General features: G+C 43.4%; 1 protein-coding gene across 1 annotated transcript in view; it reads left to right on the top strand.

Annotated features, from left to right (window-relative positions):
- ATP13A4 (ATPase 13A4) overlaps window positions 1-13,124 on the top strand; it is a 176,116-nt gene that overhangs the window by 62,918 nt on the left and 100,074 nt on the right. Inside the window, exons 7-8 of the mRNA XM_073578661.1 lie at window positions 7,070-7,204; window positions 12,793-12,865. Coding sequence (XP_073434762.1) covers window positions 7,070-7,204; window positions 12,793-12,865 — 208 coding nt within the window. The remainder of the gene's footprint in view (window positions 1-7,069; window positions 7,205-12,792; window positions 12,866-13,124) is intronic.

Below are 13,124 nucleotides of genomic sequence, written 5' to 3'. Positions count from 1 at the left end.
CATTCTTATTTACATGTGGACACTTGTCACTTGTGTGACAATTTTTATACAATTTAGTGGATTTGCTGTGTACTACTAACACTTATATGGAGATGATATGGACAACTAGTATTACCGTATTTTTATTTTTCACTAAAGAAAATTCTTGCATTAAAAAATTTGAACCGTTTGGCTTCTGCAGCCTCCATGTATCACCCTACATAGTTGGCTGCAGAACGAGTTAATACTGAATTTCATCAGTAAGCTCATTTTGATAGCAGGGTGAGTAACTTGTATCTCCCTTCTTCTGAACCACCTTTTAAAGAGAACCTGTCAGCAGGATTTATCACTGTACAGTAAAAATATGGCCGTAATCGCGCTATTATACTGATTCAATTGATACCTTTGTTGAAGGAATCCAATCAGTGGTTCTTTTTTAATCATGGTGTTAAATTTTCTTTTGATGATGTCTTCTGTGAATCAGGCCGGGCCTGGGAGGGTAGGTCTTTTTCTACTCTGGAACACCGTCTTGTCTCCTGTGATTCTACAGGTCCTTGATTATTCAGTAACCTGCCTCCATTTTGAAATTTCATGCCTCTGCCACCATTATTGGGTGGGCTGTGCGTGGACAGTGTTGGATTCCAAATCTGGTCTTCAGGTCTTCAATAAAATGGCACTGGAGTCGAGCCAAGATCTCGATCTTCGATGCATCGACTCCTTTTTGAGAAAAACAAAGCTCCAAACACTATGATAATACATTAAGAAATTAATTGGTATACAATTTTGGATCTTAAATAATATAATTACTACAGATGGAGATTCACATTCTGCTTCCCAGGTGAAATATAATGATTTTGTCCAGGAAATTAAAATTGTTTTTTAAAAGGACTGATATAAAATAAGAAAAGAAGTGATGCTTGTCCGCAACAAATTCCCTTGTGGTTTTGTTCTGATGCTGCCCTCTGAGGAGAACATAAAGTAGTTACAGGATATCAGCAACGTATCACTTATTTGTGAAGATGTAGTCTTGTAGAACAAGTACTGTGAACAAAGAGTCCAAAAGTATTCCGTAGGGTGCAGACAGATGGATGTATTTCTCGTGTGAAGATTACATCGCAGTGCACAGACTGGCCAGCACCTCTCCTGACCTGAGCTTGACAGCGTTATGTATTACTATGCAGCTGTCATGCTCAGGTAAGGAGAGCAGACAGACAGTCTAAGGATTGTGATCTGATCCTCGTACAAGATATATGGCCATCTGTCTGCCCTCTTAAGTGATTGAAAGCTTATCCCCTACAGTATAAGGCTATGTTCCCACAATGAGCATTTGTGAGGTTTTGATGTTGCAGCATTTCTACACCTATTAGCTAAGTTAGAATATCAAAAGACTGACCGTTACTTCCAAACAGAAATCAGGTGTGTACAGGTGCTTTCTAAGAGCTTTCATCTCCATATATATCCAACAAATAAAGTAGCACTTTGTAGCATGCAAACAAAAATGCAAACATGAAGTGTATGAAATTTGAATTGCATTACTGCACTAGAAAATAGGAAAAATTGAGAATACTTAGCATATAAATTGGCCAATTCATGTGCACCCGTCAGCCACGATAAGGCAATTCTTGTTGCTGGGAACCTGCCTAATTTTAATCCTCTCAGCCTAAAGTCTACATTTATATGGAAAGTGTATGATCCTACAAAGAACAAAGGAGCAATAGCTCTCCAAACAAAAAAGAATATCTAAAGTGAGGTAGGACAAGTCATTATGGTAAAGTACAAAAAGTCTTTATTAATCAAAACTCACTTACATAAATTAAATGGGCATACAGCCCAATTAAAACAAACAAGACGGGTGAAAAATTGGGAAGGGAAAAGTAGATCAAGCGTCACTATGTAAGGAGATAGGCGGGACCTCGGGTACCTGCATGCCGGGTCCGGAACTAAAAGGGCTGCATCCTCTGTTCCCGGGGGGAGGCCTGAGTGGGGCGGACCTCCCTCAGCTGCATGAGAGAAGCCTGAGAGAAACGGAGCTTCCTGCTGACAGGAGAGGGCGGGGAGAGCCAGAAAAGGGCACGCAGCAGCCAGCAGATAAAAGGAGAAAGGACGCCAAAAGAGTCAGTCTGGCGCCGGCACAGAGCAGTGCAGAGGGCTTCCCCCATCAGAGTGTCCCAGTGTGGCGACGGGCCATATCGAAGGAACCCCCCATTGCCTGCAGAGCAGAGCCATGCAGAGCCTCATCAGCAGAACAGAGTGCTGGAGAGCCGTGCAGAGCAGAGCCGTGCACATTGAGCGGAGCTGTGCCATCCGTGCAACCGTCTAGCGGTTGCACGGATAGCACAGCTCAGAAAAAGAGAAAGAGAGACGGCAAGTATGTACCCGGTGACCAACATAAAGCCAGGTGCCAGACACATCAGGATCGTGATTGCCGCGCATGTGCCACTTGAAAGAGACTAGGAGTGTGACCATCAGCTACACCCTGACTGTGTTAGTTAATAACGGCCCAAACACGTGTGACCTGACCCCCAGGGGTTATAGTTTGAGAGCTTCTGAGCCTCGTTACCGAGGACTTGCGTACACTGCGGAGCGGAGTCCCATTCCGGCAGTTCCACCCATTGAACTCGGTATCGTTCTAGACACACGTGAGCATGGGAAAGTTATCCTCTCCACGCAGACATCGTTGAGACCTCACATGCCGCTGTTGTCGGTGCCAACGTTGGAATCCTACAATCAAGACGACTATAGACTGATATGTTTTTCTACCTTTTTGTTTCCTATTGAACTATCGTTTGTCCCTACTCACTCCATCACACTCCCAGTTCTGCCCCCACGCCATACCTCACCCCTTTGCTCTGCACCTCCCTGCGGAAGTATATATATGTTAGTAAACCTGTTAACCCTTGCTCTGCCTGCGTCTCGCGTTCCTGCTTGTTCACTCCTTTACAACTACACACAAGAAACCTCCATATGACATGCAATGATCACAGAGTTAAACTGAAAAAACACTGTGTATATATGTGCCTAACTCCACGGAGAGAAATATAGCTACACAGAACAAAATATCACAAAAGAATCAAAAAAGAACTTGCCCTAGTCAAATAGAATAAGACCATGTGAGCCTGAATGGGATACAAATCATTCTGGTTGCCATGCGCTCAATAGGACCGGGGAAAGAATGAAATGCTAAAGTGCTTACCCATGTGTGAAGGAAGGAAGCCAACTATGCGAAACGCGCATTGGGGTCAGTGCGCCCCCCCAATTGATTTCTCCTTCCCACCCACTGTGCTTGTATCATAGAACGCAGCATTTTGGGACACAGCACAGGTGAGCTACAGCCAAAACACAGCTATTCCGGATCGTGTATTTTTGCACAGTGAAAATATGCAAAGTAAGGACTCATCATGGGAACTTAACCTTACTGTGAATAGGGAGAAAACTTGTCATCTGAATTGGGAGAGTGAATGGAGAGTGGATATTATAAATACATTAAGCTGCAACTGGTAAATTGTGAGTTCTATAAAATGCCGGCATCGTCACACATAAATCTGCTGAAATACAAGTTTCACTGTCACTACTTTATGGAGCTGTCAGCACAAAGAGCCTGAAATAATTCCCTTTATGGGCAAGGCTTACAGGATTTTCTTTTTTATATACACTAGTAAATACTGATTTTGATAATAGGTTTTATGTAGTTGTTTTAGGCGTAATATATAAAATTATGGGCTTGGTTATTAAAACATTTAGATCAACCCTGAAGCCTTGTTTTAAGGGCGATATCTGTCTTAGGCTGGGGTCACACTTGCTAGTGTGATGCGAGAAACTTGTGTGAGTCTCTTGTATCAATACCCAGTGCTGCAGCAGGCACTCGGCACATAGAAATACATGTAGCCGCACACTCCCCTCCCGAGTGCCGGCGGCAGTGCCGGGTAATGAAACGAGAGAATCGCACAAGTTTCTCACGTTGCACTCGCAATCTGACCCTGGCCTTACTGTCTCCTTAAGGCCTCATCCAGACGTCCAATTTTTCAAATACGTGTTCTATCCTTAGTTTTCATGAACAGAACATGCACCTTTTATAGTCTATGGAGCTGTCATATGTCCTTGGGTCTGTGCAAAAATTATGGTGGCATGTCCGTTTTTTTTTACCAGGATCATGGATGAAAATTCTGTGAAAATCCCGTTTCACACATGGATGGCATCAACGTGCAATCTTTGTGCGGTCTGTGACTAATATTGTAATGCATACGTGAAATTCACTGATGAAACTTTTATAGTAAAAACTTATGCAAAGACCAAACGCTGATGAAACTCGGATCAAATGTACTGATGACACTATAATTTCTGCATTCTACGTATTATCGGCTGCCATAACTGTTATTCTAAACTGTTACGCCATGATCACACATTGTGGAAAATTTTCACTACAGATTTGATGCTAAATCTGCAACAAGAAAAATCTGCATGTGTTACGTGGGGATTTAGCTGCGGATTTCATCCTGCTCAATTTCTAAGCATTGGATAGAGTGAAATTTACAATGAAAATCTGCAGAATGAACATGCTGCAGTTTTGAAATCCACACCATACTTTAATTTTCATGCAGATTTTTTCCACAACATTTGAATAGGATTTTGAAAAACCCATTTACTTGTATTCAACTGTAAATTACCGCAGATTTGCAATGCGGAACCCATATGTCAATCCACCTAATGTGAACTTCACCTTATAGAATTTTTCATTGGCACAGTATAAAGATGAGCCAGCATTAGTTTAAAATGGATTGTCTCATACAGAAAACCTATGTCAATAATCTCTTTTATACTGTATTGGTATCACAGAAGGGGATTCTTCTGTTAGGGACCCTCTTTAGAGGTCCATTTTGGAGATTTACTTTGTAAGAGTGGCATTGGATCTGGTGCAGTTGCCTTTGACTACAGAAGGGGACGGTACTATCAGTACTTGTATGGGGTCAATACTTTAGGTAAGGGCATGCTTCCAGTTCTGAAGCCTGTGAAATGGTAGTTGTCAGTGATTGATCTGCAGCCAATCACTATTTCCACAATTCTTTCGCAGTCTTGTCTCTCTTTAAGGGTAAGTGTACATCTGTTAGATGCCGGCATACCTTCTCAACTTTTAAAGGACTGATAATTTAGGAAAACACAGGCAATGTTATTCCTGAAGCATCTTCTTTGTTGTCTTACTCTTCATTTATGTTGTAGCTTTGCTGCAGACTTTTTTTTAATTTTAATTCTATATGTAACGTATTGGCGCTTTCCAAGCTGAACTCACCGTAAGGCTAAGTTCACATGTAGCGGAATACCCGTGGAAGTTACCGCGAGAATTCCGGAATTCCATTCCTCGGGAAAATCGCATTTTAATTCCCGCAGAAAAACTAGCGATTTGCAAGCGTAATTAGCTTGCAGAATGCTAGCGTTTTCCAAGCGATCTGGAGCATCGCTTGGAGAACTGATTGACAGGTTGGTCACACTCGTCAAACATAGTATTTGACAAGTGTGACCAACTTTTTACTACTGATGTTGCCTATGCAGCATCAGTAATAAAAGATAGATTGTAAAAAAAAATAAAAAAAAAATAAAAAATATTGTTATTCTCACCTTCCGGCATCCCGCGCAGCCTTACCGCCTCTCTCCACGCTCACGGCATCTTCCGGTCCCAGCAATCCTTTGCGCGAATGACCGTGAGATGTCGCGCTCCCGTGATGTCATCTCGAATGAACGCGGGTCGTCGCGCTCCCGCGAGACCGCGACATCATCGCGGTCATTCTCGCAAAGGATTACTGGGACCGGAAGATGCCGGGAGCGTGGAGAGAGGCGGGAAGAAGATCGCAGGCTGTCGGAAGGTGAGAATAACAATATTTTTTATTTTAATTCTATTTTTTACAGGGATATGGTACCCACAGCCCGGAGGACAGTCTCCTCTCCTACGGACCGTGGGTACCATCCGCAAATGTTCTGCTTACTTTTCGCATGGTGGGCACAGCGAAAAAAACTCTACGTGTGAACCCAGCCTAAGAATGATCAGGTTGCTTCTTTTAGCCTCTTCATAGGCTTTGCTGGTTATAAATTATAGGGGACCCCACATTAATTTTTTTTTTAGGGTCTCCCATTTTAGTTGCCAGTAAAGGATAAGTATACAGTTGTGAGCTGATATTAATAGCCTGGGAAGCTCCACAGGTATTACCACTTTCCCAGGCTATAAACATCTGCCCCAAGCCATCAGCTTTCCCTCTGCTGGTTACGAAAATTGCACGGACGCTCACTCCATTTTTTTCTGAAAAATTATCCTTTATTAATTAAATACCTGTACAGTAGGCTGCACACACACTATACTAATTGTCTTTGTCACAGACATCTATATATCTACCTATTCTATTTGTATTTACTGTATGTAATCCATCTATTCTAACCTGTCACGCTGTGATTTTACAGTACACAGCACATGAATTGCTGGCTTTTCTTGTATCTATCTATGTAATATCTATGTAATATAAATACATATACATATGTGTGTGTCACTGACATCTATATATCTATGTTTTCTATGTGTATATATCTATTCTAACCTGTCAGTGTGATTTTACTGTATGCAGCACTTGAATTGAAGGCTTTTGAAATGTGATCGATGTGTAAAAATCGGACAGCACTCGCATGGTCCCAGTGCTGTGTAATCTTTTTCCTCGCACCCATTGACTTCTATTGCGGGATGCAATCTGATTTCCAATTACAATCGCAGCATGCTGCAACTTTTTCCAGTCCAATCGTGATCCTACCCGAGCTGGAAAAAAAAAGCAGATGAACACACAATCATAGAACAACATTGGTCCGAATTCAGTCTGATTTTTTATTGGATTACATTCGTCCAATTTCATCGCAAGTGGGAATGAACCCTTAATTGTTCTAGTACATTTTGTTTTTCAGACCTTTTTTGTTTGTGCTGTAGCCCGGCATGTTTTATTGTATTATTTTTCGATTGTGGAGTCATTTATTTTAACACAGTATCTGGTGCCAGAGCTTCAATCACACTGAAAAGTATTTACATAATGGATTACTTGTATATTTATTTTCCTTTTTTCAGGTGCTGAGTCCATTCTATGTGTTCCAGCTGTTCAGTGTTTGCCTATGGTTTGCTGAAGAATACATTGAATATTCCGTGGCCATTATAGTCATGTCTGTGATTTGCATTGGCTTGTCTGTGTATACATTAAGACAGGTATGTGTTTCTTTGGTAGGATATCAATATAGGCAGAGGTGTATCTAGGTTTTCTGGCACTCGGGACAAAAATTAATTCCACCAACACCCCCCAGCACATATGTGAATTGCACATTTAGCCATGTGCTGATGAGCTGCTCACCCTAATTCTCTCAATGTTCAGTGAAAAAATGAGAGAAGCAGAAAGAAAAGCTACTTGTCACATGATCATAAGTATGAAAATCTCATATGAGTGAAGTGGCCATGTGATGACTGCTGGAACTATCATGCAGAGCTGAATCCTGACAGTGAGGATATTACATGCTACAGTGCTTCATTTTATAATTAAATGAATTCTTGCAGCACATGCACTGCACACTTGCTGGTGGCAAGAGAAGGCGGTCATGTGAGCACAAGTATGCGATGTGTATTCTTCTGGCGACATTCCAACTAGACGTGTCTAGCCTTTCTCAATTTATTTTAATTGAGTGAGTCTACGCATGTCTAATCGGCACGTGACAGGATGTATGCAAATCGCTGACACCTGAGCATCCTGACAGCGTGTGCAGTGTGCACTGTGAGAATTCAGAAGTCTGCAGTCACATAGAATGACTGCAGTCTCATCAGAAACTTGGACAACCCCTTTAACGTTCCTAACAAATAAATACATAGTAACCCCTAACTTGTCAGACGGCACATCACTTTATTAACACAGCCATGTATAACGTAACCACGATCAGTACATGGTATATCAATTGTAATGTCACGTCAGACCCATATACATTTGTATTGCATGAACATACAACTTACAGTTAGTTCTTAACAATGGTAAGGAGATGTTGGGAGTTGGGCTGTTATCAGTCGTCAACAAGCTGCAGATCATTGCAATCACAATACTGATGAGAATTAGTCAGTATCACAAAAAACATTCAGGTACCTTATAGATGATGTCTTCTCTGGTCTTCTGCTCCACACTATACATTTAAAAATAGCAGTGTCATTTTAATGCTCCTGAATAATAAAAATATGACCCACACACTGTCCCTCTTATGGTACACGTCCTCCACACTGCCCTTTCCTTTCCATACTTGGCCCCCTATTCACACTGTCCTCTCACACTGTGTCCCCCTATAGGGCCCAGTCTCTATACTGTGCCCCATCATCACACTCCCATCCTTGGCATGTATACTGTCCAATCCTGTCTGTACCCTTACACAGTCCCCCCTTGCTAACCCCCCCCAAACTACTCAAGCCTCTATACTGTGTCCACTCACACTTTTTCCCCCATAATATCTCCTCACACTTCCCCTCAATAGTCTCCTCACATATGTCCCCATCCCTATTCATACTGTCTCCTCTCACATCCCCCTGCTAACCATACTATCTCCACATATATTTACCCTCTCGCTTTCCATACTGCCTTGTTACACATTCCTGACTCCCTCATACTGTGTCCGCACCCATCCCATCACCTTCGCTTTCCCTAATGTGTGCGTATATATTTTTCTACTTCCATACTTTGTCCATATACATTCTCATCTCGATACTCATACTGTCTGCATCCATCCTCCTTTCACCATGCTGTGTCTGCACCAGGGCCGTATTTTCCACTAGGCACCCGCGGGCACGTGCCTAGGGCGGGACGATGCGGTGGGGCGGCAGCTGGGCAAAGGGTTTTTTTTTTTTTAAATGGAAGTCCGGGTTGGATCCTCCCCTCCTCTCTGCTCTGCTCTGCTCCCCTCCCCTCTCCTCTCCTCCTCGGCTACAGCAGTGCCTGCGGCTCCGAAGGTCTCCGGCGCCACCGCCATTCTTCCTGTCACAGGCTGAGTGTGTGAGCGGTCACGTGATACTGCTCATTACAGTAATGAATATGGACGCCACTCCTCTCCCATAGGCATGGTGTCCATATTCATGGGGCTTAATGAGCGGTATCACGTGACCGCTCACACATATAGCTTGTGTGATACAGGAAGAATGCCACTGCCAGCGCCTGGATCTGTAAACATGCAGGGACCGTGCAAGGTGAGTCCAGCCATGCATACGGGGGGGAATGATTAGTATGAGACCGGGGGAGGGGAAGATGAGTATGAGCCCGGGGGGATGAGTATGAGAGTATGAGCCCGGGGGAGGTGAGTATGAGCGTGGGGGGATGGGAGATGAGTATGAGCCCAGAGGGGAGGGAGGGGGGGAGATGAGTATGAGCGGGGGGGAGGGGATGAGTATGAGCCCAGCAGCCCAGCAGGGAGGGAGGGGGAGATGAGAATGAGCCCAGCAGGGAGGGAGAGGGGAGATGAGAATGAGCCTGGGGGGGATGAGTATGAGCCTGGGGGGAGGTGAGCATGAGCCCAGAGGGGAGGGGGGAGATGAGAATGAGCCTGGGGGGATGAGTAAGAGCCTGGGGGGAGATGAGTATGAGTGGGGGGAGGGGATGAGTATGAGCCCAGCAGGGAGGGAGGAGATGAGAATGAGCCCAGCGGGGAGGGAGGGGGGAGATGGGTGCACTGTGGAGATGGCTGCACTGGGGAAATGGGTGCACTGAGGAAATGGGTGCACTGAGGAAATGGGTGCACTGGGGAAATGGGTGCACTGGGGAGATGGCTGTACTGAGAAGATGGCTGCACTAGGGAGATGGCTGCACTGAGAAGATGGCTGCACTAGGGATATGGGTGCTCTGAGAAGATGGCTGTACTAGGGAGATGAGTGCACCGAGGAGATGACTGCACTGGGGAAACGGGTGCACTGAGAAGATGGCTGCACTAGGGAGATGGGTGCACTGAGGAGATGGGTGCGCTGAGGAGATGGCTGCACTACACCGTGTGCAGAATTATTAGGCAAGTTGTATTTGAGAGGATTCTTTTTATTATTGAATAACAACTATGTTCTCAATCAACCCAAAAGACTCATAGATATCAAAGCTTAATATTTTTGGAAGTTGGAGTGGGTTTTTTTTTAGATTTGGCTATCTTAGGAGGATATCTGTTTGTGCAGGTAGCTATTACAGTGCAGAATTATTAGGCAACTTAATAAAAACCAAATATATACCCATCTCACTTGTTTATTTTCACCAGGTAAACCAATAGAGCAGCACAAAATTTAGAAATAAACATTTCTGACATTGAAAAACAAAACAAAAAAAATCAGTGACCAATATAGCCACCTTTCTTTACAATGACACTCAAAAGCCTTCCATCCATAGATTCTGTCAGTTGCTTGATCTGTTTACGGTCAACATTGCGTGCCGCAGCCACCACAGCCTCCCTGACACTGTTCGGAGAGGTGTAATGTTTTCACTCCTTGTAGATCTCACATTTTATGAGGGACCACAGGTTCTCTATGGGGGTTCAGATCAGGTGAACAAGGGGGCCATGTCATTATTTTTTCTTCTTTTAGACCTTTACTGGCCAGCCACGCTGTGGAGTATTTGGATGCATGTGATGGAGCATGTCCTGCATGAAAATCATGTTTTTCTTGAACAATACCGACTTCTTCCTGTACCACTGCTTGAAGAAGGCGTCTTCCAGAAACTGCCAGTAGGTCTGGGAGATGAGCTTCACTCCATCCTCAACCTGAAAAGGTCCCATAAGTTCATCTTTGTGATACCAGCCCATACCAGTACCCCACCTCCACCTTGCTGGCATCTGAGTCGGAGTGGAGCTCTCTGCCCTTTACTGATCCAGCCTTGGGCGCATCCATCTGGCCAATCAATAGTCGCTCTCATTTCATCAGTCCATGAAACCTTAGAAAAAAATCAGTCTTAAGATATTTCTTGGCCCAGTCTTCACGTTTTATCTTATGTTTCTTGTTGAAAGATGGTCGTTTTTCAGCCTTCCTTAGATTGGCCATGTCCCTGAGTATGGCACACCTTGTGCTTTTTGATACTCCAGTAACATTGCAGCTCTGAAATATGGCAAAACTGGTGGCAAATGACATCTTGGCAGCTTCTCGCTTGATTTTCCTCAATTCATGGGCAGTTATTTTGCACCTTTTTTATCAACACGCTTCTTGTGATCCTGTTGGATATTTGCCATGAAATGCTTGATTGTTCAGTGATCACACTTCAAAAGTTTGGCAATTTCAAGACTGCTGCATCCCTCTGCAAGACATCTCACAATTTTTGACTTTTCAGAGTCCGTTAAATCTCTCTTCGGACCCATTTTGCCAAAGGAAAGGAAGTTGCCTAATAATTTTGCACACCTTATAAAGGGTGTTGATGTCATTAGACCACACCCCTCCTCATTACAGAGATGCAAATCACCTGATTTACATAATTGGCAGTTGGCTTTCAAGCCTATACAGCTTGCAGTAGGACAACATGTATAAAAAGGATGATGTGATCAAAATACTCATTTGCCTAATAATTCCGCACCCAGTGTAGGGAGACAGGCTACTTTTACATCAGCGATTTTTGCCAAAGTGTCTGCGTTAGTCGTACTCACCAATGGGGGAGGCAGCACTAAAAGTGCCTAGGGCAGCATAAACTCTAAATACGGCCCTGGTCTGCACCCATCCTCTCACTCGCTCCCCAAACTGTGTTCGCACCTATCCTGACCTCTCATTCCCCATATTATTTCTGCACCCATCCTGCCCTTTCACTCTCCATACTGTGTCTGCACCTATCTTGCCTCCTCATACGTTCCTCAAATTTCTCCCCCCATACTGTGTCTGCACCCTTCCCCCACTCACACTTTTTTTCATACATACTCCTTAAAGATACAATTATAATTGATCGCTGGGAGCCAGTGCACCACCGCACATTCTCTGAGCTGGCTGTCAGTTTGACAGCTGCCTTAGCGAACAGCCGAATCCCAGTGTGCGAGGCGGCAAAATTCAGCTGCTGGGGAGACGCCTTGGATTACCGCATCAGTCAACCCATGGCGCCCCCTGCGCCCCTGGCAGATACCCCACCTTCCCCCCTAGATATGCCTCTGGACATAGGTAGTAAAATAGTATGGTTTTATGTGACTTTTAGTATGAAATTATAAACAGGAATAAAAAGGAAAATATTTTCAAGTTTCCCTCCTTTTTTTAATAAATAATTTGACTTTGATTATTTTTAAAATATTCACCTGTATTGTTATACCTGTTTTAAATATTCGCTTACAACATTTCACAACTAGAAGTTGCATATAAGCAGGAGGGATCCAATATCACCGGCAGGCCGGGCTATAGCTCTTGAGTCCCTCACCAGGGACACTCCAACCTGTATTGCCACACCACTGATGACAGTAGTGACTATGCAATCAGGGCCAACAAGTTTGTGCAGACTAACCCTAATGCCATTACATTGTATCTTCACGATGACTCAGTTCCTGCCATGATTACTTCTTGTAGCATCATTTTAATTTGTTACTGATATGTAATAATTACTGCATTTTGCATGTGAGCTGGACAGGGAACACACAAACAGCTTCATTAAAAATATATTACTTACTACCACTTTTAAGTAAATATTCATTACTTTTTAGAAGGTGAAAAACACCTCTTTATCAAGCAGCACGTTTAGTACAGTAGCTGTATTTAACAGAGTATATATTTTCTCTAATAATACAGAATAATGCATTATTTGCTGTTCTAACATTTTACACACATCTGCTTCCCCCAATTTACAGCAATCAGTTAAACTGCACAGACTAGTTGAATCTCATAATAACATCAAGGTTTCTGTATATGGAAAACATACAGGTGAGTTTCCTGTAGAGGGGGTGCACATGCTTGCCTTTTCGGACCTTTTCGGACCTTTTCTGTCCTTTCTTAATGTATGTACAAAATGACTTTTAAACCACTGTTCTTCGTAATAGAAAATGTATATATGGAAGAATCAGTAGGGAAAAGTGATGCTTTCCAAGTTGGGCTCTCAAAGCTTGGCTCTGATTAGTCGTTGTGTCCTAAGACCTCGTTAAAAAAACGAAACACCTAGATAATTTTGACACAAGTTTACTGT

Source organism: Dendrobates tinctorius, unplaced genomic scaffold (assembly GCF_039654945.1).
Source record: "Dendrobates tinctorius isolate UK_male_01 unplaced genomic scaffold, ASM3965494v1 ptg000060l, whole genome shotgun sequence".
NCBI lineage: Eukaryota > Metazoa > Chordata > Amphibia > Anura > Dendrobatidae > Dendrobates > Dendrobates tinctorius.
Note: the sequence above shows the minus strand (reverse complement) of the source record. Positions and strands in the feature narration are given on the sequence as shown.